This window comes from Nothobranchius furzeri, chromosome 5 (genome assembly GCF_043380555.1).
Source record: "Nothobranchius furzeri strain GRZ-AD chromosome 5, NfurGRZ-RIMD1, whole genome shotgun sequence".
In the NCBI taxonomy this organism is placed as follows: domain Eukaryota; kingdom Metazoa; phylum Chordata; class Actinopteri; order Cyprinodontiformes; family Nothobranchiidae; genus Nothobranchius; species Nothobranchius furzeri.
This window is the reverse complement of record NC_091745.1, coordinates 76,533,712-76,561,200: the sequence shown is the minus strand read 5'-3', so window position 1 is coordinate 76,561,200 and position 27,489 is coordinate 76,533,712. Positions and strand designations below refer to the sequence as shown.

General features: G+C 42.9%; 3 protein-coding genes across 5 annotated transcripts in view; 1 reads left to right on the top strand and 2 right to left on the bottom strand.

Annotated features, from left to right (window-relative positions):
* Nucleotides 1-2,304, bottom strand: part of zgc:158689 (BAR/IMD domain-containing adapter protein 2) — a 17,526-nt gene extending 15,222 nt beyond the window's left edge. For both annotated transcript variants that reach the window (XM_054741365.2, XM_054741366.2), the window contains exons 1-4: nucleotides 2,165-2,304; nucleotides 999-1,134; nucleotides 841-916; nucleotides 673-759 (exon numbers count right to left, since the gene is read on the bottom strand). In XM_054741365.2, coding sequence (XP_054597340.2) covers nucleotides 673-759; nucleotides 841-916; nucleotides 999-1,046 — 211 coding nt within the window. In that variant the 5' untranslated portion in view covers nucleotides 1,047-1,134; nucleotides 2,165-2,304. The remainder of the gene's footprint in view (nucleotides 1-672; nucleotides 760-840; nucleotides 917-998; nucleotides 1,135-2,164) is intronic.
* Nucleotides 2,305-7,614: 5,310 nt separating this feature from the next.
* LOC107379711 (neuronal pentraxin-2) lies at nucleotides 7,615-15,609 on the top strand. 2 transcript variants are annotated; one of them, XM_070551159.1, is made up of 7 exons: nucleotides 7,615-7,747; nucleotides 9,813-10,660; nucleotides 11,346-11,769; nucleotides 11,860-12,116; nucleotides 12,260-12,439; nucleotides 12,514-12,725; nucleotides 15,526-15,609. In XM_070551159.1, exons 2-6 carry the CDS (start codon nucleotides 10,028-10,030, stop codon nucleotides 12,721-12,723), a joined length of 1,704 nt encoding a protein of 567 aa, XP_070407260.1. In that variant the 5' UTR covers nucleotides 7,615-7,747; nucleotides 9,813-10,027; the 3' UTR covers nucleotides 12,724-12,725; nucleotides 15,526-15,609. The 2 variants fall into 2 exon arrangements, with proteins under 2 accessions (XP_070407260.1, XP_015806085.3); XM_015950599.3 differs by lacking the exon at nucleotides 15,526-15,609 and having other exon boundaries at nucleotides 12,514-12,786.
* A 3,438-nt stretch (nucleotides 15,610-19,047) lies between these two features.
* Nucleotides 19,048-27,038, bottom strand: cyth2 (cytohesin 2). The gene is made up of 12 exons (XM_015950597.3): nucleotides 26,838-27,038; nucleotides 25,674-25,824; nucleotides 25,402-25,468; nucleotides 25,206-25,324; nucleotides 25,046-25,126; nucleotides 24,706-24,818; nucleotides 23,977-24,125; nucleotides 23,785-23,896; nucleotides 23,143-23,219; nucleotides 19,778-19,849; nucleotides 19,556-19,710; nucleotides 19,048-19,366 (listed from the first exon to the last, which is right to left on the bottom strand). Exons 1-12 carry the CDS (start codon nucleotides 26,902-26,904, stop codon nucleotides 19,279-19,281), a joined length of 1,251 nt encoding a protein of 416 aa, XP_015806083.1. The 5' UTR covers nucleotides 26,905-27,038; the 3' UTR covers nucleotides 19,048-19,278.
* Nucleotides 27,039-27,489: the final 451 nt, after the last annotated feature.

Below are 27,489 nucleotides of genomic sequence, written 5' to 3'. Positions count from 1 at the left end.
CACCATCATCATCACCACCATCACCACTACCACCACCATCATCATCACCACCATCACCACCACCACCACCATCATCATCACCACCATCACCACTACCACCACCACCACCACCACCACCATCATCATCACCACCACCACCATCATCATCATCACCACCATGACCACTACCACCATCATCATCATCATCACCACCACCACCATCAGGTTGAAGAGAACCAAACACACACGAGCTGCTCTCTTAACCTCTGAATTATACAGGCAGGACCTAAAAGGCGTTACCATAGTAATCACATGCACTGATAGAAAATCATTGCTTTGACACAGTTTTTGATGAACAAAGGGGCGGTCAGTTGCAGGCCCCGCCCCTGGTCACACGGCGCTGTAGTATGTGGTGGCTGGCATCTCGCCCTGTGACACTCCTGCCTGCCTCCCCCGCCATTTTCAGCATTACAATGAGATCATGTGGTGTTGTTAATCTCCCAACAATGGCCCTTCTCTCTCCTCTTCCCCTCTGTTCTCTGCCTCGACATTTCCTCATCCCCTCTTGTCGTGGTCTCCGTGCTCTCACACACTTCTCACACACTACATCAGCATCTCATCAGCTGTCGCATTCACTCTGTAAAACCAAAAGTGTTCTACTTCCTCTCTCCTGTCCCCTCCACCAGCACTCACCCAGCTCTTTGGAGCCTTGGCTGTCACTTGCCAGTTCTCCCAGTTTCACCAGAGCATCAAAGTAGCCTTTAGCTGCCACAGTAACTCCTGCAGAGGACCGCAAACTTCAGAAAATAGTCGTTTTCGTTCACAAAAGAAAAAGATCTTTCAGGCTATTGTTATCCTAACCTGTTAAAGCTCTCTCGTAGTGCTTCCCCATCGTCACAAAGTTCTTCAGACTGGGATTGAACTGGTCCAGAATTCCCTGTTAGCGACACAAACGACACAAAACCTGAATCATTTTTACAGATTGCACGCTTTTAAACCTGAAACTCTGCAGTTTTTACCTTGTAGACATTCTCCGTCATCTTGTTGACCTCTTCAGTTCGAGACATTTTTTTAATCTTGCAGACCTATTTACCATTTATTTGTTCTTGTTTTCTGCTGATCTGCTGCCTATGCTTTACAGAAGTCAGCAGTCCTCTGAAAATACGTAAAAATGAGACAAAGGTTGTCAGTTTGCAGCATTTATTCAACATTTTCTTCACAGCTTCATGCAGGACTCGTCAGAGCTGGGTGGGATTCAGATGGGAAGGCCGTTGCCTAAACCATCACACGGATCACTTCACAGCTTCACACCAACCCAAATATTTCTCCAAGACAAGCTGCACCGTCTGAACAAACATGCAACACTTGTTTGATTTCCCTCAGCGGAGAGGAAGCGACGAAGACGGGAACCGCTCCGGGGACAGAGGATTTCCAGTCTGGATTAAATTCCAAAAAGACTCGCTTGGTTTTCCCTGCTCAGCCCTCCTTTTTTTGTAATCACGGCGAGATTACAGAGAAAATGTTGACCCAGATCAGCTAATGCTATATGACACAAAGAAAACAGTTCCAGGCTGTCGCTCATTAGGGCCACACGGGTGACTTGGAGGAGAAAGAAGACAGAAAAATGGAGAGTTTGGTTCAAACTTCTGGAGTTCTTTGTGGGATTTTCATTCTTCGGGAAAGCTGTGGATGGATCAGTAAACTTCTAGCCTGGTTAGGGTTAATTCTGAGTAATAAAGTGCTGTTTGTCTGAGGATCCAACAGGAAAAGTCTGCAGGTGGTTGGGAACTGATACAGAAGGTGCATTCATGTGAATTAGCCACTTCTCCCAGTAACATCAAATCAAATAAACCCATTTTTCTGCTAAACATTTGAGTGCAAGACTAAACTTCAGTTATTCACATCCTTAAGCAAATGTCAGACACGCAAAATGGGGGAAAAACTAAAACTATTTATAGAATTTTTCTTCTTTTGAGATTCTGCATGCATTTAATCGTGCTCAACTTGCACACAGACGTTCATTTACAACCTAAAATAAATCCACTGTTGTTTTAAAAGCTGCATTTGTGACTCATTAAAGCACATTTAAAGTGCAACGCTGGGTCTTTATTTCATGCATCTCTACCTGTTGATCTCCATCTGCAAAAACAAAAATCAGCAACAAGTAAAGAAAAAAGTAACGTACCTTTTCTGGGCTCATTGTAGGAAGTGAAAAAGGCTTCGCTCGTGTGTAATGAACAGTAAAACACCCCCCTTTTCTTCCTATTAGACTACTTTCTCTCTCCGTTAGTTAGTGGGGGGTTGTTTCATCCTGCAGAGCACTAAATCTCACCTCCCCTCCACCTCCTTTTTCACATGGCCTCCTCTCTCGCTGCGTTTCTCCCCTCCCTCTGCTTCTCTTCACTCCTGGGAATAAGGGTCAGACATTCGGTGCCATTCTGTACCTTTCCTCATAACTGAGCCGATTACCAACATGCCTTCGCTCCAGCTAAAGAAAAAAAGTGACCAGAAACCAGCAGCAGCTCCTCCTCGCCCAGTGCAACCAGCTCCCTGCCGTTGGAAACCAGTCAACCTCCCAGTTTCTGAGTCCCCCTGTCACTGGGGCAGAATAACAATGAGCCACAGGACTTCATCTGAATAGCAGCAGGAGGAGAATAATGACTTGGACTTTTTAAGCCGAAGACACGGCGGCACAGGCAGGCCTATCACTGGCCTACATACAGCCGACCCATCACACATTCCTGCTCGACCATTCTCAGAGGAAGAGGAGGAGGAGGAGGAAGAGGAGGCCCTGCATGGACACAGCCTGGCCTTTCATTTACTGCCACAAACTGAGCAACAGATTAAAGGCTGAAGAAAGAAATGAAGATGCTGCAGGGGAGTTCAAAGTGGTGGGAAAAGATCACAAAGTCATTTTCATAATCGACACATCAGACGACTCGTTTTTTTTTTATTTATAATTGTCGTTTTGTTCTTTTTTTAGTCCAACTCACAAAAGTTGTCGTCGTCTTCCTCCGCTTATCCGGGTCCGGGTCGCGGGGGCAGCATCCCAACTAGGGAGCTCCAGACCGTCCTCTCCCCGGCCACCTCCACCAGCTCCTCCGGCAGGACCCCAAGGCGTTCCCGGACCAGATTGGAGATGTAACCTCTCCAACGTGTCCTGGGTCGACCCGGGGGCCTCCTGCCGGCAGGACATGCCCGAAACACCTCCCCAGGGAGGCGTCCAGGAGGCATCCTGACCAGATGCCCAAACCACCTCAACTGACTCCGTTCCATGTCCCAAAAACCAGTTTCCTTGTCCGGGGATCGGACCGCCAAGGCTCCCGCCTCGGTCTGCCACCCGATCCACACTGCACTGGACCCTTCATGTTCCTCCTGCGGGTGGTGGGTCCACAGTTGGATGAGCCCATGTATCCGGTTCGGGCTGGCTCCAGGGTGGGACCCCGGTAACCCTCCGGGCCGTGTACTCAGACTCTGATTGTAAATCCATGAAAGATCCTCTGAACCGTTCTTTGTCTCACTCTTCACCTAAGACCAATTCGTCATGGGAGACCCTACCAGGGGCACAAAGTGCCCCAGACAACATAGCTCCTAGGATCATTAGGACACTCAAACTCCTCCACCACGATAAGGTGACGGTTCAAGGAGTTTCTAAATAAAAACTTAAACATTAAATTAAGAGTGGCTTTTAATTTGTGGGATTGTAAGTTTTTGTAAATTAAATAATGTTTAAAAGTGCATTACGTTCAGCTTCACTGGCTGCCAGTCAACTTCAGGGTTCATTTCAAGGTCCTGGTTCTGGTCTATAGGGCCTTACATGGACAAGCACCATCATACATTGGTGATCTTCTCAGTCCCTACACCCCCAGCAGGTCCCTGAGGTCCAGTGATCAAAGCCTACTGGTTGTGCAGCACCAGGCTAAAGACCAAAGGTGACAGATCATCTGCTGCTGTGGCCCCCAGACTCTGGAACTCTCTCCCCCTGAGCCTGAGATCAGTGGACTCAGTGGTCTCCTTTAAAAAGCAGCTGAAGACTCACTTGTTCAAGCTGGCTTTTGTATGACCTTCTTCACCTCTCTCTCTTTATTCTGCTCTCCCACCTATTCCACCTTCCTCAGGATCCACTGATTTCCCTCTTTCCTGTTCACTCTCTCTTTCTTAACATTTTGTCTTTTAAATCCCAATTGCCTATTTTTGCTCATTTTAAATATATTTTTAAACATTTTCTAAATGCTTTTTTATATTTTTACATTTTTCTTTTGTTTTTGTGAAGCGCCTCGTGATTTTTTATCTTGAGAGGCGCTATAAAAATGATATTTTCATCTACGTAAGAAAGACGTAAGGAGGACATCCTGTGGTCAAATGTCGGTACTGCAGCCCTTTTTCCAAACACAAGAGTCGCTTTCTCACTCCCGCTGGATGAGTATCATGACTGATAAAGCTCAACACCACCGATGACGCAAAGATGAGTCAGCACGTTGATGAGTAGATAAATAAATTCCACTGCAATATCCAGTTGTTGCCACCAAATAACGGGCAGAAATGTGCCCGTTTTTGAGTTAAAGCTGCTTTAGCAAATCTACAGAACAAGCTAGGTTTTGTACGCAAGCAAGGTCATGGACCACTCACCCCTCCCCTTGGGTATCTTCCCCGAGGTTCTCCGGGTCGGGTAGCTTTCCTTCTGTCGGAACCAGAAACCTGCGATGCTAAAGGACACAGTTGCTGTTGTTTAGGTCCAAACGTCTTCTGTTGTCCGTGACTTCAAATGGTGTTTTTCTTTTTGGTAGTTTGTCTTCAAGCTGAGGTGGTAGCTAGCTGTTTCTCCTTCGCTGATATTGTATTTGAGCCAAAAATTTCACCTGTTGCTAAATACGTGAGTGCGTAACGAGAGGAGGACCCGGGGAAGTGAGGAAGTGCGGCGGTTGATTGAGACGGACCACCGGGTGGTCCAATAGCTGCTTCCAGTTCAAAACAAGTTATTAGCAGAAGTTTTTAGACAAATACGAGAGAACCACTTTATTATTTTTTTTTATTTACACAATTTACTGTAAGATACTATAGCTCCCTGCTGAAAAATGTGCATATGTTGTGTTTTGGATGCTGAACCAGCACCAAAACACAACATATGATGGTCTCTGCTGTTTTTCTCTGCAGGCCTGTAGTATGTTAGAAGGTTAAGAGGCATGAAACAAACTTTTTAAGCTAATTTGCATTCCAAATTTTCCATTGCAGCTTTAAAAATCAATATTAGAGTATTCCCACCAGGTTTAAACTTCATATTGTGTCTCAGGTGTCAGTCAGGGTACAGAAGTCACGCAGTGTCACCTTTTCCCCACAGGGTGGCAATGCCGTTGCATCACTTCCTGCCACAAAAACAGGTGTGACTTCAGTTTTTGATCAGCAGAGTGGAGAAGCAGAAAAACAAAAGTTATGAAAACACATTTGTAAAAATATATTTTTAATATTCTCAACAACAAAAAAATCAAGGCCTAAAATTCTGTTTTCAGATAAAGTGGTTGCGGTCTCAAGATGACTTGGAATTTAGTTTAAGGTGAGAGAAGACTTGATTGATCCCACAGTGGGGAAATGTGTGTTTGCCTATTTTTGGGATAAAAGCCATTGAATTTCTAAATGATTCAAACTATTTTTCAGCAAATTTATGCTCTCCTCTTAACATTTAGTGTTTGTCAGTAAACAAAGTGCAGATATAAAGTCTCCTCTGGTGTTATTTTGTGGTTGGAGAGCTGGAAAGTCCATCTGACCTACTAAACGGTTCTGGGTCACACTTGAGCGTCTCTGGTTTGTGTCCCTATGGGTCTGAGCCGTAAAGCTGTTTGTGTGTCCACTTCCTGGCCTAATTCTCACTCACACACACACACACACACACACACACACACACACACACACACACACACACACACACACACACACACACACACACACCCCTACACACACACACACACACACACACACACACACACACACACACCCCTAAAGGTTGATAAAACATGAGTCATCCTCACCTCCTTCATCCATATTCATGACATCACCAACGAGGACTAATCTAAAAATATTTTATAAAACGCATGTTTAGATGTGTGAACATGTTTATGGATAAACGAGTCACAGAATTAAAGGGACAAACATATCTGACCTGTTTTGTTATTTTTAAAAATGATTCAGTCTTATAAATGTGTTTGTGACTACATCATGTGAGCTTTAGCCGTCAGTAGTTGGTGCTTCTTGCCTTTTTCTGACACATTGAGATTCACATTATTAACAGATATTTAGACTTTGTTCTAAATAAATCCATCAGAATTAACTGTTACATCGATAATGGGTTTCTGTCTAACAAAATGAGCCCAAACCATGATGCCGCCACCACTGTGTTCCACAATAAGGACTCATTTCACTGGAAATAAAAAAAATTGAGTTGTTTAAACCAAACAAATTTCTGCTCTAGTCGTGTAGTGTGTTATTAAAACACTTCAGAGGTCATATCAACTGTATGTTTTAAATTTTTACCTTCATTTCACTTTGGTTTGAACATGTAGGGAGGATCAGAGTTCCTCAATCCATCCAGAGTATTCGTCCTATTTATCTGATTTCTGAGGAATCGGTGAAAGTTTGTGACATTAAAAGTTGAAATAATTTAGAATTGTCATTTAAAGACACTTAAACACACACACACACACACACACACACACACACACACACACACACACACACACACACACACACACACACACACACACACACACACACACACACACACACACACACACACACACACACAACTGCACTAGCTCAGGAGGTAGAGCGGGTTGCCTCATGATCGAGAATTGCAGGTTCCATTCCAGCTCCTGGCAGGCGTGTTCTGCTGCCGAGTCCTTGGCCAAGACACTTCGCCCGGCTTGCCTGTGCTGGTGGTGGTCAGAGGGGCAGATGGTGCAAAATGGTGGCCTTCCCTCCGTCGGACTGCCCCAGGGTGGCTGTGGCTATAGTAGCTTACCATCTTCAGCAGTGTGTGAACGTGAGGGTGAATAATGAATAAAGTGCTTCGGGTGCCCAGAAAAGCACCAAATAAATCCAATCCATTACTATTTTTAATACATCTTAATTTGGATCTAGTTACACGAGACGATGCATCGGGGTGTGAACTAGTTACAAAACATTTTCACTCCATCTCTCAGCGCTTCATCTACTAAAGACTCAGCTGTCGACCGAAAATCTGCACTTTTAAAACGATAGATGGAATATTCACAGTTTTCACAAACGTTTCTCTCTGGCTCCTTCCTGTTTTTAACCATATTGCTGCTGAAAATCCGTCCTTTAATCAACAAGCTCTCTGCTGTTGTTGTGCTATTTGCTGCAACTCCAAAGCGTCCATCTGCTGACCTGCTGCTGGCTGTCAGCCAGGAATTAACCAGGTAATCTGTCTCGTGCTGAGATGTCGGTGAGCTGCTGGACGAGTCCCGGAGGAGTCCCGGTCGACGTTTGCATCCAGGTGGGTGGAATCGCTGAACTAAATCACAGGAATGGTTCGTTTTAGCTGTAAGAATAGTGACGGGGTAAAAACAGGTGATAGGCAGAGGGGAGAGGGTGTGGCCTTTCAAAGAAATCAGCCAATGAGGAGGAGGAGAGAGAAGAGAGGCAGAGGAGGAGGAAGAGGATGAGCTGAGCTCTCCTCTGGAGTAAATCTCTCAATCTGATTAGAGCGTAACGAGGCGGACTACCAATCCTGCAGAGTGGGAACGCCAGAGCTCAGGTAAGAACTCCATTTTTGAAGCAATTTAAGTCAAAAACTATTATTTTGTTATTAGAAACAATTTATTTACAACCATTGAAATACAAGAAACTTAAAGCTAACGACGAATAATAAAGATTCATCTAAATGAGACTAAATGTTCCAGATTTTTAAAGAAACACCCTTATTTTAAAAACTTGATCAGCACAAATAGTCCTTTAATAATTTGGATTATTTGGCTTCATCTGGACTTTAGTTTCCTAAAACTCTTGAGTGTAAACGACCATCTAAATACTACAAAGCACAGAAATGTGTTCATCACATGACCTCCACTGTGAGCAAACTCGAGTAAACGATCAGGAAAATTTACAGATTATTTTGTTTTTAGGCAACATTTTCAGATGTTCTGTTTAAGAACGAGTCATTTGGGTTCATTTGAGTAAATTTTTAAATGATATTTTTACGTCAGAGAGAAAAAGACCAAAAAGAAAAAATATTTTCTCCAAAGTTTGAACACAAAATGATTCTTCAGGGATGCTTCCAACACACGTATTTCAACTCTAATGTGCTTTTTTAAAAAATCTGCCTCAAATTAAAATCCTTTAAGAGCGGATGGAAATTCATCATAATGACTTTTAATCACATCATCTTACTGCACCTGTCAGTTTTAAGTTGAGACATAACTGCTCTGCTTAAATCTCCACTGAGACCATGTGGAGGATGCACGACCCCACTGATGGATTACCCCACATACACACACACACACACAGAGGATTGTGCATGCCCACGTATCTCTAGCTAAGACACAAACAGAAGCTGGGCTAATTAGGTTAATTGGGAACTGTGGGTGATAAATTTGTGGCTAACCGACAGCAACTGGGTGTGACACGACTTTGCGCCTTGACCATCTGTCTCTCCTCTAAGCCGAGTAAATCACAACAGCTGAGATGGAACACCTCTCATGAAAGGACCTGCTGCTGCTGAACTTGGAGTTGTTTTTCTGCAGCTGACCTCTGCCGTCAGCATCTCTGCCGGTTTTATTTGGAAGCTGATGAAACCGACTCGTGCAACAGACTGGTTTCTTCCACTTTGACGAAACACAATGAATGATGTATGAAGTTCACGCGCTCTGATCAGAGGGGCTGGCCACCGAGAGCAGCAGGTGGTCGGTCAGGTTTAGCTGTGTGTGCCATTTTAAAATGTCGAGCTGAGGGGTCAGTTTCCCTTCATGGAAACACAACCGACTTTTTAAAATGCACTTTAAAGTTTCTGAAGGTTTTTCTAAGTCTGAACTTTCTTATGAGGTGCCATACGTAAAGTCAGACAATTAAAATTTAACAGCAATGCGTTGGGTTTATTAGCCTTTTATAAGTGGAAAAAAATGTGAGCTCAAGTCATTTATAAATAATAAAGATCCCAAATAAATATGAACTTAGAAAGCTAAATATTTAGTGTTTTACAAACTAAATGTATTGATCAAACCTAAATATTTAGTTTCTAAAATGAATTGAGTAACTATTTAATTTAGAGCTAAATATTTAGTTTACAAAATAAAAAATTTGAACCGAGCTTAATGTTTTATTTCGGGATGAAACCTTTAATTGATTTAACAAACTAAATATTTAGTTTGGTTTGTAAACTAAATATTTGGCTGGGAGCTAAATATTTAGTTTGTAAACTAAATCTTTAGCTGGGATCTAAAGATTTAGTTTACAAACTAAACATAAATATTTATACCCCAAATTAAAGGTGCTATAAACATGTAAACAGTACAGGCACCTTACACTTATTCCCATGAATTTATTGGTTCAGAACTTCAAAAAAGGACAGCTTAGCCTTCAAGAGTTCAGAAGCAACTGACATCAAAAGTTGGCTGATCCAGTCAGGATTTCTCACCTTTAACTTGAACTAATCCTCATCTGGAAGGTTGTCCTGGAACAGGTGCTCTGACGCTAGCTGTGATCAGAGACGTCACTCTGAGGTGTTCAGCCGATTCCTCACACCCTGCCTGAGAAAAGAACAGCTTTATTGTGTCAAAACGTTGGTAGATACGTGATTTCTCTCATCTAATCTGTTTTATTCACAGGTTTTCCTGCATGGGGAGAAAGTAAGTCAAACCAAGGAGCAGAGGAAATTCTCTCGGAGAAAAAGAAGACAACAAAATTCCATAAGTGGATTTTTTTGTGGTTGGAAGAGTTAGGTTTTCTTGCCCGCTGGTGACTTCTTTACAACAACAGATGGATCGGAACATGTCTGGCATTAGTGTCTGAAGTGTTTCTCTATTGGTCTTTCTCTTTGTGGATGGAGATGATGAGGAACTCTACATCTCTGCAGCTTCTCCTTCTCCTCGTTCTGTGTTCTTCTCTTAGAACTGCATCTGCCACTTCTGGGCCTGATAACTATGGAACCCACCCCCGTTTTGTGTGCACCCCCCTTCCTGCAGATGTAGACCCTTCCTGCTTCCCTACAGCAGGTCCAGGAGTCGGGTCAGCAGGGTCTGGTGGTCCAAACCATCAAAACGTTCCCCCTGGCAGCTGGTGGGGGGTCAGTGAAGAGGCCAAAACAACCATCCTCCACCTCAGGGAGAGTCTCATCCAGCAGAAGGAGGTCATCCTGGACCAGAGGGAGACCATCAGAGAGCTGACGGCCAAGCTTGCCCTGTGTGAGGGCTTCGGACGGGGGGCGTCGCTTCACGATGAGCATCACAGCGTGGCCTCGCGCCTTCATCACACGGTTAATCATCACACGTACAACAATAGGCATAATGGAAATGGCAACCTCATACCAGACTCACCGCGTCATCCTTCCTTCATGGGGGGGCAACGATCTGATGGAGCAAAGGAAAAACACGTGACACCAGGGGATGGAACGTCTCCAGGGGAGCAGATGGAAAGGATGCTGCAGGCGCTGAAGGAGAGACTGGACAACCTGCAGGTGAGCAACGAAGGGGAACTCGATCCGCCTCAGAGAAAACGATGTATATTAAAGTTAGAGCCAGTCAACTGAAGAACAAAGACACGGATTAAAGTCCACCGAGGCTCTTTTGTGGGTCTGGATACATTAATGCTTTTGTCACGAGGCTTTTTGCTGAAGTCCCAGTGAGACATGTCCACAAAGCACACCAGACAAAACAATGAATTACTTAGCCTCACTGCCTTGGCAAGAGACACTCTGAAGTCTCGCAGAGTCCACTTGAACACAACCAGAGGTTCGGAAATGAAGCCAATTCTTCACAAGGTCACAGCGGGTCAAAGGGGCGGATTTATTTGAAGTTTTAATGGGAATTTGGATGCTAACAGGCATGTTTTCACATTTCCTTATGCTCCTCTGGACCATAGCAGCCAGATGTCAGGGAGTGTAGATGGAAGGTAGTGGGAGGAGTCTAAGATCAGCAGCAATTACGGAGATCTCCCTGGACAGACTTGTAATCGGGGCAAGCACCGAGACAAAGCCTGGATTATCTGAGTGGAGGAGATGCACAGAGGTAGAAACAGTAAATGTGAGACAGAAGCAGCATCTCAAACGGTGCATGTCAACAACGGCCACTTCTCACTTTTAGTTAGGAATTTGAGTCATCAAGACTTCATCTGTGTTTTCTTTGTCTAAAATCTCCTCGCAGAAGAGAAACACATCCAGCACTTACACCAGCTCACTGAAGGAGCTGCTGCAGGGGAAGATCGGCACCCTGGAGGAGCAGCTGCACCACCACGCCACCTCCAACAGCAGCCCAGACCACCACGATGATGAGTCCACTCACGGGGATGAAGGAGATCATCACGACGATGAGGACAACCACGACAAAGACGACCACGGTGACAGCCATCATGACGTTCGTGGTGATGAACACGAAGACCATCACGATGACGACCATGACAACGACCATCAGGAAGCCGATGATGACCCCGATGATGGCAACAATGACGATGAAGGTGATCACACCAGTAATGAAGCAGACAGTCACAGCTACATCCCACGCACTGGTCACAGAACTGGTTTCCACTTACATAAACTGGAGACGATGATCAACCAGCTGCACCACGCAGGTACTCCCTAACCTCCAGATGTTCCACAGCTGGTTACCGTTAACAAACCAGACAGACTCTGGACTTATAAGGTTGTGCTTTCTTAAACAGGAACCAGCAGAAAGAAATCCACGAACCTTGACGCTTTCCAGATCAGCTTCCCCATGAGGACCAACTACATGTACGGTCGGATGAAGAAGACTCTGATGCAGGAGATCTTCGCTCTAACTTTGTGTCTTTGGATGAAGGCGGGTGTGGGGGGTCCTGGACTGGGTACGCCGTTCTCCTACTCTGCTCCGGGCCAGGCCAATGAACTGGTGCTCATCGAGTGGGGGAACAATCCCATGGAGCTTCTGATTGACGACAAGGTGAAGAGGTTCTCCTCAGCAAGTGATGTCACACTCGGTGACATCGCAATCTAAGACGCTCCCACATAGCCAGCAGAAGCTATTAACATTAGCTATTTTCATGCCAATTGTGATAGCTTAAGTTATGACGTGTCTACCCACAGGCTGCAACGCTGCCCTTGTCTCTGAGTGATGGGAAGTGGCACCATGTGTGTGTGACGTGGACTACGAGGGACGGACAGTGGGAGGCCTACCAGGACGGCGTGCAGAGGGGATCTGGGACGACCCTCTCACCCTGGCACTCCATCAAACCTGGAGGGGTCTTCATCCTGGGACAGGAGCAGGTAATACATTGTTCTAAATCCTACTTGTACTCATAAAAGGTGTGTTTTTACCTTCTTCGTGTCTTCCCCCTCAGGACACTCTGGGAGGCCGTTTTGATGCCACTCAGGCATACATAGGTGAGATGTCCGACCTGCACATGTGGTCCCACGTTCTCAGCTCCAGTGAGATCTACAGTCTGGCGTCCTGCGGGAGCCACCTCCAAGGGGACATCATCGCCTGGTCTGAAACGGAGGTGGAGCTCCACGGAGGGGTTGCGAAGTACCCGTTTGATCCCTGTCACTAAAGGTTTGGAGATTTTCAAAGACTGCTAGAGTTGTAAGAAGTAAAGTCCGTCGACTTTAACCAATCAGAGTGGATACCTTCCTTATATAAAAAGACAAACTTCATGTACATACATCCTGATGAATCTGTTCACAGATCACGTGCAGGGCCTCAGAGGTGTTATTTTAAACAGACAAGTGCTGATTGTGACATATTGTCATATTGTTTATGGGGCTTAAAAGAATGCCTTGGTTTTGTTTTAACGTGTGGGCCCACAAGCACCTCTCAGGAGAAGGCAGTCAGAACGAAGTCAGCTTGGGGAATTGAGGAGAAATTCTCCAGGAGAAACGATGCAAGAATCTGGTCCCAAAAAAAATGCCACTTGGATTAAACAATGAGCTGCTTCTCATTTCTTAAACAACCGTGTCGAAAGAAGACACATCTGGTGGACGTGGAAAGATGTTAGTCTGTCTGAGAAGGGTCAGATGATCGGCATCAAGCAGAGAAAACATCTAAGGAGATGCAGAAACGACTAAAACCGAGTTAAGAACTGGGTTAAAACTGGTCCAAGTCCAGACGGACGCTGTTCCAGAGTGATGGTGGGTAAGAAGAGAGGCAGACGAAGTGATACATGCCTAGTGCCTACTGTACAAACCAGTGGGGGAAGTGTTATGATCTGGGCTTGCTGCAGTTGGTCAGGTCTAGGTTCAGCAACAGGATGTGCTCCAAGAATGAGGTCAGCTGACTACCTGAAGATCCTGAATGACCAGGTTATTCCATCTTCCCTGATGGCACGGCCATATTCCAAGATGACAAAGCCAGGATTCATCGGGTCAGATAGTGAAAGAGTGGTTCAGGGAGCATGAGACATCATTTTCACACATGGATCGAACACCACAGAGTCCAGACCTTAACCCCAATTGCTGTGTTTCCATTACTGGAACTTCAGGGTAAACTCACCAGAACCTCCCGACATGCGTGTGTTTCCAATGGACCGGGCCGACTGAACGGACGTTTTCAGGAACCTTCTGAGTACCTGATCAGAGGTAGGTACTCGGAGTGGCCCGGTGCTGTTGGTGGGCGGTAACATCGCAGATTAGTTGTCACCCAGTCGGAAATAGAAAATGCATACAGGGCAGAGAACTGGCATTCAGAACAACACGTGTTGTTAGCGCGTTTTGCACCAATCGATGGTGTAACTCAACGCAGCGATCACGATGTGGTGAACTTTTAGCAAATTCCTTACAGGGTCAAACTGTAAATGGAGAAACCGGAACTTCGGATGGCCCGGCCAATTTCTCCCTCTTCGCATTTACCCTGAAGTTCTGGTGAAGACACACCTATTGGGAATCTCTGGGACGTGCTGGAGAAGGCGCTGTGCTGCGGTTACTCTACCATCATCAATGCAACACTGGATGGAAATAAATCTGGTGACGTTGCAGAAGCTTATCGAAACGACACCACAGCAAATGTGTCGTAGTCAAAGTTAGAGGAGGTACAACGAAATATTAGTGTAACCTTTTATTTTGATGGAGACTTTTGTTTAGGCCAGGCGGTGCACTTGCCTGCATCAAATTAGTTTTAGAGACATAAAAACTTCTAACTGGAGAATAGCAACAACATGAAAAAGTGTAAAATAGTTAAAAGCATTTGCTCAAGTGAAGTTTTCAAATGGTGGATTTTTGTTGTTACGCCCTTTTTTTCCACAGATTGTTTTGTTTAATTCTGATAATGCTGACTAATGCGATTGGGTCTGTAGTAATGAGACGCGTCAGCTTATGATGCTAGTTTTCACTTAAATTTGTAGTTTTCAGAAACCAGTTTGTTCTTTGGATCCTCTACAGGTTTCCATGAAACATACAGCTACTTAACCAAAGAAAGCGTGGAGCTTATCGTGTTTGTATTTATTCAGTCATTTGAATTTTTCATGTGTTTGATGGATGTTTAAGATCCAGAATTCACCTGCTGGTTTTATTTTATAGTGAGGAAACATTTTTTTTATTTACTAAACAGTTCTTTAAAATTTGGTGTTTTACCTTTTTCTCCTAGCTTGATATAATGTCGATGCCATTTGGCAACAAGCAAACTTGGTTGAATTAGTTTGTAACTTTTGTCATTTTGTGTAAAAAGTTTGTTTTGTGGCTTTTGAATGTCAAGTTGGCCTTGATTGTATATTTTGTTAATGACCAGTATGAAATACTGAAAATTTTAGTAAAGTCCAAAATTTACTGTTTTTCTTTCAAATGTATATAAATGTTAAAACTAAACATTTGTGTTTTCCTTTATCCCTAAATGTCCTGTTTATGCTAGGAAGAACTTTTGATTCATGGTTTTGTGGAAGAAGAAAATAAAATTGAAGAAATTCAAACAAATTAAAGCTAAAATCGAAATAAATAAATAAATGCATGGTTATTTTTTAAACAGACAAATGTGCTGTGCTTAGCCATTACTGTTTGTGCCCCAGATACCCACTCCCGTGTATTTTATATGTGATGTTTATTTGACATGGACGCAGCAATTACACTGGACGAACCAGATGCATCGTTTAGTGTGTTAGCACACGTGCTAATTTGCAACACTTGTCCATAGAGCCTTTCTAAAAAGTAGAGTACATTTAAATAAAATACAAAGAGATCAACAATAAATCAAACAGAAAAAAGATTAAAATTGCAAACAATTTTCATTAAAAAAAGAATAAAAATGATTTAAAAAAAGGCCATTTGAGCAGCAATGTAAGAGTTTAAAACTATTCATGTAGACATTGTTGTTTAGACTTTAACCATGTTTTGAGTTCTTTGTTAAAAACTTTACTGTCCGTTTCTAGTTTTAGGTCAGCAGGTAGAGAGCTCCAAAGTTTGGCCCCCTTTACAGAAACAGCAGACTGACCAGAAGAAGTCTTGCACCGCGGGACGAGACCATCACCGCCGGTGGAGGCTCGAGTGATCGTTCTATGAGAGCTCTGACGTCTGACGGCCACAGTAGAGAACAGTTTAGACAAGTTATCATTTAGACAATTGAAAAAGAATCTTAGAGTGCTAAAATTAATAAAATTTTCGAAAGTGAGAAGATTAATGTTTCCTTAAAATGCGACAATGATGCCATTTCAATGGTTTCTGGTCCATAGTTTTTATTGCTTGCTTGTATATTAAGACTATAGGTTTTAGAGTGGTGGATGAAGCCTGTGACCATGATGTAATGCAATATGACCGAATTATTATGGTGATGTCACGAAGCTGCCAATATTTTAACAACTGGACGTCATTTAATTCATTTTCAATAACATTTTGATTGAGATTTCCAGAGATTAACAGAAAAACTACAGTCTCTACAGAGGTAAACTCTCAGTCAGCACATTTATGAACACCAAAGAGAAAAAGAAGACGTGTGATCTGTTTACCTTTTATTAAGACACAGCAGTTCACTGGTACCAGTGTAGTGTGGTTTTGCTTTAGCTACATGTACAGATGATTTATCCGTCTTCATCTCACAGGAAACAATAAATACAAAATAAGCACATTTTCTGAAAGAGGTGGCTCCGCAGTGAAACTCACCAGAAACAGTTTCAACTGCGATCAGTTCAGTGTTCATTCTTGCTTTTTAACATTATTATTGTTATTATTCATTCTTTTTGGCAACTTTGCACTTCAAAAATCCCCAGAAATGAGCATACAGTCACCGTGGTGCACAGAGATGAAGGTACGATTAGCCTGCTGGTCTGTGCTGTGGCTTTAGAACAAGCTGGATCCGTTACAGGAAGATCTCCTTCAGCTTAATGTCACAAGATCATAAACCGGCGCCGTTTGAGTAAATCCAGTACGTACATGTGGGTGGCAAACATCCATAGAAGGAGCAACTTCTGCAGAATGTGCAGATAAACCGCAGAGGGCGCCGTGGAGAAAGTAACAGTTTCTGTTTCCTTCCATTTTTACAACGCTAAACTTGATAAAGTGCAGTATACATTTGTTTTTCCAACAACCTAAAATGCCATTCATGAAACTAGGAGTTCAAGAACTGGATACCAAGCAAATCTGTCACTGGACTAAAAATCAAACGGGTGATTTCTGATTGTTTTAACCATTTACAGATTTAATTATCCATTAGTGTTCCTCGTTTAGTTTCTTCTCCGAACGTTCAGCCTGTGAACAGCCTACACACACGTGTGTAAGGACCGATCTCTGCTTGTGCTTTAGTGGATTCCATTTCTTCTTCATCAAAACAAAAGCTAAAAGATGCCTCTAGCTCTAGACAAGTGACTTCAAAAGCAACCAGCAGGATCCCTCACTTAAATAAATCAACGTCAACATTTAACGCAGTCTTTCCAAGCCAACAGGGAACACGAACACTTTAAATCAGTGCACTAGCAAGGTCAGCGCCGAGCCGGAGTGGGCGGCTGGCGCCTCGGTTCATCCAACATGCAATAATACAAAAAAATATCAGATTTTAACAAAAAGAATAAATTAAATCATTTCTATGTTTCATAAAAGCAAATATGCTAACATCTATTTACAACAAGTACATTGTGATGAGCTGCCTTTGTTGCTTCATGAAAACTAAAGCTGACTCGGCTGGAGAAAAGGGGTTTTTACTGATGAAGACGTTGGCTTTATGGTGCCGTGTGTGAAGAGAAGGATGTGTGTGAGGTCACATCTGACAGGACAGGGCGACAACTGCTCGGGTAATACGCATTAACAAGTCTTCAGGCTATGACGCCGAGATGGCTCAAACATGTGCAGAAATATGCAGAAGGAAGCATGAAGTGAGCAGATTTCTGTTTTTATCAAACATTTTCCTCACAATGCTGCAGGTTTTAGGTTCGGGTGTTTGTTTTTGAGCCACTAGGAGCACCAGAGGAGCCCATGAGCATATCCCACACTGGAATCATACATGTTTGTACTTTCTCAGAAACATTTGGGATTCACATCCAGTCCTAGGTGAGGTGTAGATCAGAACGATTAGCTCTTATAAAAGACAACCTCGCTTGATCCAAACGACTTCACAAAGCTAAAGCGACTTGCCTACTTCAGATAAAACAATATTAAAGCTACAATTGAAAATCTACAGAACAAGCTAGCTTAAAACATTTTTTCATGCCTCTTAACAACGTTCAAACATAATGTAGCAATAAAAATTTGTGGCGTTTTAAAGGTGTGAAACACCCATTTAATCAATACATCTGCAGTGGCCTCTAGCAGGAATGAATGCCTTGTAAGTCGTACTCTGGGGAAAAAAGCTCAGATGCGCCTGTTTCCGGAACTAGCTGGAAGCCACGTGAGAGGAAAGCTTAACACGGCAGGATCTGGAGTCCTATTTCCCGATTTTTAGACATCTAGTCTCTGATTGGATAATAACACGACTCTACCACAGACTCTGCTCGCTCTGCAACGTTGATGTTTTATCTCCACAAATAACACAAGCCTGGAGGAGTTTTGCTGTGTGGTGAAGTTACTAATGCTAACGGTTAGCTTCTACTAGCTGAGACGTATTCTAATGTTTCCTGGACGCTAAACCAGCAACAGCCTTCCCTGTCGTGAGTCCAGATGGGTGAGTCCAAGTGACAGTGTGACGTAGATCTGTCAGGCTTTTCTATCCTAGAGTTTCACCGTCTGTTTTCTATCAGAAGCTAATGCAGGAGATAGGTGTAGGAGACTATTTTCATGTTCAGCCTGCATGAAACACTCAGTGACCCGTTAGAATCAGAAATAATCATTAAAAAATGGGTACGGTGTTCCACACCTTAAAAAAAGTCTGTTATCTCGAACCGCTGCACTTCCCTGGGTCTTCCACACTCGCGTATTTAGCAACAGAACACCACAGGTGCGAGACGTTCTCTGCTCAATAACATCAGAAGGAGAAACAGTCGGCTGCTACCACTTCAACTTTAGGAGAAACTACCAGAGTCCCAATAAGAAAATCACCATTTAAAGTCACAGACAACAGAAGACGATTGGAGCTAGAAAACGGCGACTGGTGTTCACCTCCATCTCGTTTACTCTGGAAACACGAGTTCCCGGTATCCGGCGGGCTTGGCCTAGGGACGAGTTCCGTGACAATGTTTGTGTTTAAAAGCTAGTTTGTTTTGCAGATTTACTACTGCAGTCTTTAACTGAGAAACGCCACCGTAAGGCTTCTCCGAGTTATGAGAAAGTGCATCACGAGCCTTGATCAGCAGCTGAGCAACATTCTGCTAGTTTCAGGATTTAAATGCTTTCAATTATAAAAAGAAGTGCACATGCAAATCAAAACTAATCTAAACAGTCACCTGAAATAGCATTTTGAAATCTTTTGTGTTCATCAGAGCCAAAACAACACCAGAGGTGTGTGAAAACCTATCAGCACCAGTGGGAATTAAAGCCATGGTTCCAGAGTGAAGGTGAGAAGACAGGAAAGCTGGATGTGCTCTGATGTAGTGTGTCAAATTACAGATCCTAACCCGGAAACAGCAGCAGGGGAAGTCCACAGAAGGTCTCTGGTCGCAGCTTTTCAAAAGTCTGGTGTTCGGGATGGACAGGAGGCCTCAGAGCAGGAAGAGGAGGCGTTCAGAAGGAGAGGAGAACGGGTTAGCGTTGATGGCAGTTTTCTAAGGCTGCTCCTCTTTCTTCTTCAGCGATATACGTTTCTTCCTGGCAGCGAGCATTTCGTAGAAAGGATCCACGCTCACGGCAGATCTGAAATAGGGAAGGACAAACAAGAAGTTGGGTCCAGAATCCCACCACTGAGGAGCTGCGCTAGCGTCAAACAGAAACTCGATGGCTGATGGGACAAAAACAGCATCTCCGTTTTCCATCTTAAGTTTTTTTTTTAAATTAGCGCCGTGACAAAAAACCTTCAGGTGCTTTAAGACAAGCCCTCCTTACTTGATGCTGTGGATCCACTCGTCCTTCTCCTCCGGCGTGGGCGCAGAGATGCGGTACACCATGTGGTTTCCCTCCACCACCCTCCCATCAGCCTCCGTTTTACACGCCTTGATGAGCTGCCCGCGGTTGTTGGGGATGTACAGCTCAAAGCAGTTCTGTTAGAAAAAGTCAGATAAACAAAAATCTACTCCAAAACTACAAACCCAAAAACTGCACACCTACAGGTTTCCTTGGATCCTCCACTTCACGGATGCTCAGGTTTTCTAGGGGAATGATTCCTCTCGGCTCCTTATCCTGTTAGTGGAAAATCGCCACGTTCAGTCACCCTGACACTGTACTACAGTTACAACTCATCTTGTACAGGAGAACGGCCTCTCTGGACTATTAATCAGTTCATACTGGACACACTTTACATGCATGGTCATTCATGCTTGGCTGATTAATAACAGGAAGAAATAATAGGCAGCAGTAGACTGAACGATCACGTCAGACCAGTATTTAGATCATTTAAGGGAGAACGGTCTTTGTGCTCTCAGATGCGGTATTGTTAAAGGGACTTTACGGAGTTTTGAATTTTTATGCTCGCGATCGCCCCCTCAGGCCAAAAGCGTAACGGCAGCTTCAATAGTAGGCTCGTGCACGAGGCACGCATGTTGTACGTGCACACTCCTTAACGAAAATAACGGCTGAGACAGTCCCGTGTGTGCGTGTGTGTGTGGCCCGGAGGACAGAGGACAGGAGAACGCGCAGCTAATTAATTGAATAATTTGGTTCTGTACCTTTCTCTTCAGCACAGCCGACAAAGGTTTATGATGGGTCAGTCCTCCTGCATGCTCAGATCATTCCCTTCCCTTGCTTGAAAAATTGTTCCAAAATGAAAGTTGAACCCACATCTTTTTTATCTGTGAATTCAATGCCGTTCGGCGAGTCTCAAATAAAAATTTGGGCATCTTACTGTAAATAAATCACATTAATGTAAAAAAGAAACTCTAAATAAACTATGTTCACAAACAAAATCGAACCCGGGTCTTCAGCACAAGAGTCCGATGTCTTACTAGGTGAGCTAAAGCACCAGTAACATTCACAGTATCTGTAACTTTTATACCCTTGATGACAGCTGAAACAACGTCAAACCAAAGAACGGTTCGGAGTGAAAATGGCTATTTTGTTGCTAATTTGCAGGAAATATCTAGAAGAAAGTTCTACAGAAAGTAGCTAAGGGTCCTCAGAAATGTAGCTAGCTTTGTCACTAGGCGTTAGGAACAGCGACAAAGTGGCACTGCCTCTCTCTCTGCTGCTAAAGCTACTGATAGCAAATGCTACGGGCGATGCCTGAGCGTGAACGCGCATGAAGCAGCCTGCTCGACCCGAGCATCTCTCTTTTTCTGTGATTTTAAAGAAAAACAGGCAATCACAGTAAAAATGCCAGGGCTCATTCTACAGGACCAGGGCATTGCAGGAGAATGTATGAAGAAGACATTTATTATTTCTATGCATGTTTTGGCTGTCAAACTTCCATAATGCCCCTTTAAATAAATATTTAGGGAAAACAATGTTTTTTTTTCTTTCAGATGGAAAACAAACAAATCAACATTGATGATTGTCATTGGCTGACTTCTAACATTGACCTTTGACTGAATCTCAGCAGAGAAAACGACATTTCACATCAAATTAATCTAAACATCTAAATCATCATTTTACATCTTTACAAACTTCTAGTGTTAACTAATTTTAAAAAATTTGCATCATTTTAAATGAGTTTTGGTAATATTAACACTAATAAAATGAGTCAAATAGCAATAGTCACAGTTTCTATCCTCCTCATGGAAAACCACACACACATTTCTTAATCGACCCCTAATATATATTCTGATATTTTACTAATTTGCACTAACTTCAACTATAATAACATGTTAGCCTTTGTATAATGAAATGTACAAATATTAAAAGAACCATAAACTCAATAAAAATGTTAAATCGGGGGAAAGTCTTAAACTTCTCTTAGAAACCCAACGTCGCCCCCTAGTGGTATAAAATAGAATGTTTATGGGCTGCTGTTCTTTGTTTATGCAAAACAAGATTATTTATTTCTACAAAACCTAAAGTTTCAGGACAGCCGATTCTCCTTGATTACAACTGAAACTAGCCTAGAAATCTAAACAAACCGTAGCAGCAGCAGCAACAGATTCTGTTCTACGGGTCAGTCTAGCTCAGGGGTAGGGAACCCTGGTCCTGGAGAGCCACTATCCAGCACGTTTTAGAGGTCGCCCTGCTTCAACAAAGTTGAATCGCCTGTGCAGCAGCTCATCAGGCTCTGCAGAAGCCTTTTAATCACCTGCTGATTAAAATCAGGTGTTTTAAGGCAGGGCAACTTCTAAAATGGTCTGAATAGTGGTCTAGCTCATGGGTATTTAATTCTGGTCCTCGAGGTCCGGTATCCAGCACATTTTAGTGGTTTCTCTGATTCAACGCACTTGACTCACCTGTGCAGCAGCTCATCAGGCTCTGCAGAAGCCTGTTAATCACCTGCTGATTAAAATCAGGTGTGGTGAAACAGAGTTAGAACTAAAACACGCTGGATATCAGACCTCAAGGCCCGGAATTGGATATCCCTGGTCTAGCCACACCTCACTGTAGCCTCAGCAGGTCGGTCTACCATTGGCCCAAACTGTTTTGTGTCTAGCCAATCACAGCACTCCAGGTTGGTAGAGACGTTGGGTGGACCTAGCACCAGAACAGCGACAGCTCAGCAATGCTCTAATCCCGCAGGGTAACTGCAGGTTTAAGGGAGCCAAATTTAAGACTTTTTAAGACCTTTTTTAAGGCCATTTTGACCAATTTTAAGCAATTTTTTAAAATTAAATTTAAGCTATAATTTCCAGCTATTGCCTGGAACCAGTGCTAACCACGTCGCCAACGTGGGATTAGCCATCCAGTTACCATTAAACTTTCACTTCCCCATGGTGCAAGCTCCCACTAGCTTAACCAGCTAATGTGCTCATGTAAAAATAGCCCCCTTTCACAACCAACTGAATGTGTACGGTTCCGCTTACGCCAACATTATACACAAAAATTGCTGAACACTAACTAGAAATTTATAAAAATTTTATGGAAAGAAAATAATCTTGTTTATTGGGTCTTTGGACATTTAAGACCGTTGGAAACTGTATTTAAGGATTGTTTGTCATTTTTAAGGATTTTTAAGGCCTTAAATTTGGAAAAGCAAATTTAAGACTTTTTAAGACTTTTTAAGGACCCGCGGATACCCTGTGGATGATTTAGACTTGGGCTTTTCTTGGGAATCATGAGCAGACAGAGGTGTGTGTCAGACTGCCCCGTTGACTGATGTACATAGCAAATAACACGTCACATTATTTGTTGCTGATTGGTCCTGGCGCTATCCGATTACGTGCGCAGACTGTTAGAAAGACAACCTTCGATTCTGCCCCACGACCGGGTTGTTTCAATGGGTCGGACTACATATTTACATATATAGGATGGCTTGCCAGGCTAATCTGAAACAACTACTCAGTTTAAATTCTAAACATAATAAAATACTTCTTATGGTTGTTGCATTAAATACTTACTGTGGTGTATTCAAAGTAATAAAGGCAATTATCGGTAAGAATGAACCATCGACGTTTCCAGGTTTTCACTCGTCCTCCTGGGAAAAAGTCACAACAGGACAATAAGAGATGGAAGTTAAAAGAAAAAAAAAAGGATTTGAACTTTTACTCTACCAAGCTACGAATTCTGTATTCTAACTACGACCTACTAATACTTCTACAACTTTTTGGACGCTCTTCAGTACATACCTCCTGAGAAAACAAGCAGCGGCAGTAGAGGGTGGAAATTTCAGGGAAGAAGCAGAGACAAAAAGAAACCGGAGGATTTAGAAGGGAGGTAGAAGAGGGGACGGAGATCGTATTAGTGACACGTTGATCACAGGTCGCCGTCATGCAAAAAGAAAACAAACAGATGTCCAAACTGCCACGGCACACAGGAGTGAGCGCGTCTTTCACCAACACACCATGGAGATGTTTAAACACTGCCACGGTGTGAGGCGATGATTCAGGTGGAGACAAAGAGGCGACGAGCCTCAGAGACAGGAGGACAAGGTCATCACAACACAGAGAGGTGAAAGTACAGAATGTAACACTTTGTCCTGATACCGGCATCACACACCGAGCTCCTCAGCTACAGATTACACGAGATCAGGGTCAAAATACCGAGTTTGAGAAGCCAGCCCTCCCTGTCTGGGTTGAAGAACGTGTGCGTCAGGTCGTTCCCGTCGTCCTCTGGGATCTTAAAGGGCTCGTTTTTAATGCTTTCATACAGATTCTGGAAAACCAAACAAGACAAATAAACAAATAAATAAACAAGCTCATAAATATTCTAACGGGGCATCCAGTGACTCGTACTCTGAGCAGCTCCTCGGGCAGGTCCCCCCCCTCATTGATGCCTCGGTTCATTGAGATGAAACGGTCCAGTCCAGGTTTGTCCCTCACATTTGGGTTATGGAGGCTTGTGTTCAACATTATTATAGCAAACGAAAGCACATAACACGTGTCTGCAAACAGGAGAGGAAAGAGAAGAACTAAGAGAGTCAACAGAAACACACTTTACAGCAGAGCATGGGTTATGTTTGCATATTTTCTGCTCTAAGTGGATGTTTGGAACTGGCTGAACAATTTCTCTTCCATCATCCCAGCCTGCAGTACAGATATGTGGACTTATGTTGCAACGTGTTAATCCTGCTGAGCTTATTGTGCCTGAAGCAAAGGGAAACCTGACTACATGTAAAACATTACAGAACAATTGACGGAAACAATGAAAAACAACACTAACTGCCTTTAATGAAAGGTGTGTATAAATGTTAAGAGGGAATGCTTTCTGGTCAGGGGCAGATTATGTGAGGGCCGACCTTTGGCAAAAATACCTTTAGTCACTTTGGCTTCGCTTGAACAAACACAGAACTCATAAAAAATAAATAAGAAAAGAGCACCGTAAGGCAGAAATGTGGTGTAAAAGGGCCAGCTCAAAACAAAACACATCTAAAGGTGCAAAAAATATTTTAAAATAAGATTCATGCTGGTTAAAAATGGCATTACTACTAGCCCTACGAGAAAAACGGTTTGTTTTGTGATTACCGGTGCTCTGGAAGACGCCGGGGTTGCAGTGACAATATCTCTGAGCAAAGGCCTCCATCATTCTGTCGATTTTCTGTGCTTCACCAGGCAAACGGAAGCTCCACAGGAACTGTCTGTAGAAAACAGGACAGGGTTCGGGTCAAGCCTAAGAGATCAAATTCAGCCACTAAGGCAGAGTTACATAGTCAGTTTTGACTTGTTGCATAATGTTGTTCCAACCCAATCTGAGAGAAGGGGGGGGGGGGTTCCATTGTTGGGCATGTTTGTCCACTAGAGAATCCCCGATTACATGTTAATAGCTTCATATAATGCAGAACCAACAGAAGTGGATGCAGTTCACCTGAGAGCCTGGACGAGGTTGAGATCTGTGAACTCGTGGAGGTCGACAAAAGCTTGAAGCACTTTGATGTTGAAGTCATCTCTGCAGCAAAACAGACCACAGTTACAAACGGCTGCATGAAAGAGACGACAGGAACAAAAGACACTTCAACACCTCCCACCTCTCTCCCAGGTAGTCTCCTATGGCAGTCTTGTTGAGGCCTTCTCCTTTGTACAAGAACTGAGCGATGTCTTCTGGTGTGTGTCTGAGCAGCTCATTCTCTACCAAAAACGTAATACCCTGCAGAAATAGTCCATAAATGAAAAGAGCAATCCCAGAAAAATATCAAAATCAGCAAATCTAAAGGACAGTGTTACCTTTTTAGGGTCCATGTTGAATTTCTTCCTTCCCATCGCTACGTGCCGACTTTTTTGAAGAGTTTTACTGCAGAAACAACACAAGTTAACTCAATTAAACCGCATACTTCTTTTAAGACACCAACAAGTTATTGGAAACAAAAACACAATAAATACTAATAGAAACATGAAAAACTAACACACAAGTTTAAAAATCTGTGCATATTGTGTTGATTTAGGTCAAAAGCTGCAATGCTATTTCTTTGATTTATAGTAAATAAGAATTTCTTTACCTGCCCTCTGTGCTGCTCTCTAGTCCCTCCACTTCTAAAATAGCCTCCCTCAACTCCTCCCTGAGCCTCTGGATCTCCTGCAGCAGGACGCCCTTCCTCCTACGAATGTCCTCCAGCTCAGAGCGCTCCTCTGGGCTCAGGTCTACTGGGACTGCAGGGGAAGACAAGAGAATGACAGCATTGGTGCTGCAGAACCAACAAAACGTTAGCTGTGCCCAAAGAATCTAGGTCAAAAGCAATCTCCACTAGTGGGAGAAAATGTTTGTTTTATTAAAACTAATTAAAAATACTAAAATTATGAATTGCACATGAAAAGCCTGAAAGAACTCAGCATTTCCTTGCTAGCTGCGTGGTTTTCATTTGAAGTAAAACTGGTGCAAGTTGGTAAATTTCCCAATAATTTTATATTTGAAAGCACCAACACCTTACAATGTGTATTTTGTCATTAAACAACTAGAATTATTTTTGTCCTGCTGAAGGTGGGTGTGATTTAATGACACAGCCTGATGTCCATTGAAGACATTTGGAAGTGCAATTCAATGAAATTCAACAGCACCACCACCTGCAGCTTTCAACTGGACCAACAATATTACAGCAGAAACCAACAGCAACTCTCTCAACTAAACATTGTAGTGATGCTAGAAACGGGTAGTTAATTTTCTGTTAACATTTCGCCTTTAAACTAATCAATTCAAACCACGTAGAAAATGTAAGCTCTTGGTGGATATTTTTAAAATCCCCAAACCATTGTAACCCCCCAAAACAATAAAATGCCACACCCAAAGCATACATTTTTCTACATACCTAAATGTTTATTACTTACGAGACTTTAGAGGCTTTTATGTTATAATTAATCGCTTATAAGACCTTTATATGCAGTTTGATGCGTAAATCATGTCCACCGAGGTTAGCTGTAAAGTTAGCCAAGAACAAACACCGACAGAATCAATAGTTAATTAGCAAAAACAATATGCAGTTGCGGCTTATTTCTACATACATGCTAAATACGTACACACGTTTTTATAGAGAACAAAAAAGACGACTGGTATGATCACCGGGAGAAGTTAGTCTAACGGAGCAAATATAAAGTCAACCAAAAGCGACACAGCTAGCCAGTTAGCTACGGCGGCGTTCCGAAAAGACCGACTCAGTAAGCCCACTTACTGTAGTCCAGGTCATCCATTTTTGGCGCTTTATTTTTAGGCATAAATAGTTCAGAGTCGACTGTCATTAAATGTCAGAAAATTGGGGATATATTAGGAAATATATCCACAGAACTAAAAGGAAAAAATTGACATCCCCTGGTGTTGAAATCCTGGGCCGTAGACAAAGAAGGTGGCGACACCGGAAGCGGTGTCGATCGACTTCCGGTCAGTCAACTTTCAAAATAAAACAACAAAATTCACTTTAGCATAATGCACAATATACAAAAAATACAAAGTTGAATGTTTAAGACTTAACCATTTATTACTATCCCTCATTAATTATAAATTACAATTTTGTATAAAATATACTCCAGTTTCCGTGTGGGTCCAGTGATTTTTCTGTTAACATGAGAAATCTAAAAGAAAGGAGATTAGGCAGGGGGGTTTCCTATTATTCTGGTTTAACTTCATTTTAAACTCTGATTTGGTTTCACTAAAACACTCATCACTGAAGTTTGTTCTTTGCATTTTGCTCCAGACTAGGCTAATAGCAATAGTTGAGTTGATCGCTGATATGGTGCCAGCTTGATCTCAAATTATATTTCAGATTGTATATAAAGCCCATTATTACCCAATATGACAATTTGCTTTGTATCAGTAACACCCATTTG

Excerpts from the sequence above, each read along its gene's own strand:
- LOC107379711 (XM_070551159.1), top strand. The coding sequence starts at position 10,028 with ATGGAGATGATGAGGAACTCTACATCTCTGCAGCTTCTCCTTCTCCTC. Across the intron at positions 10,661-11,345 it reads AGAGACTGGACAACCTGCAG|AAGAGAAACACATCCAGCAC; the intron begins GTGAGCAACGAA and ends ATCTCCTCGCAG. Across the intron at positions 12,117-12,259 it reads AGCTTCTGATTGACGACAAG|GCTGCAACGCTGCCCTTGTC; the intron begins GTGAAGAGGTTC and ends GTCTACCCACAG.
- cyth2 (XM_015950597.3), bottom strand. The coding sequence starts at position 26,904 with ATGACAGTCGACTCTGAACTATTTATGCCTAAAAATAAAGCGCCAAAA. Across the intron at positions 25,325-25,401 it reads TCAACATGGACCCTAAAAAG|GGTATTACGTTTTTGGTAGA; the intron begins GTAACACTGTCC and ends CTATTTCTGCAG. Across the intron at positions 19,711-19,777 it reads TGGAGGATCCAAGGAAACCT|AACTGCTTTGAGCTGTACAT; the intron begins GTAGGTGTGCAG and ends TTTTTCTAACAG.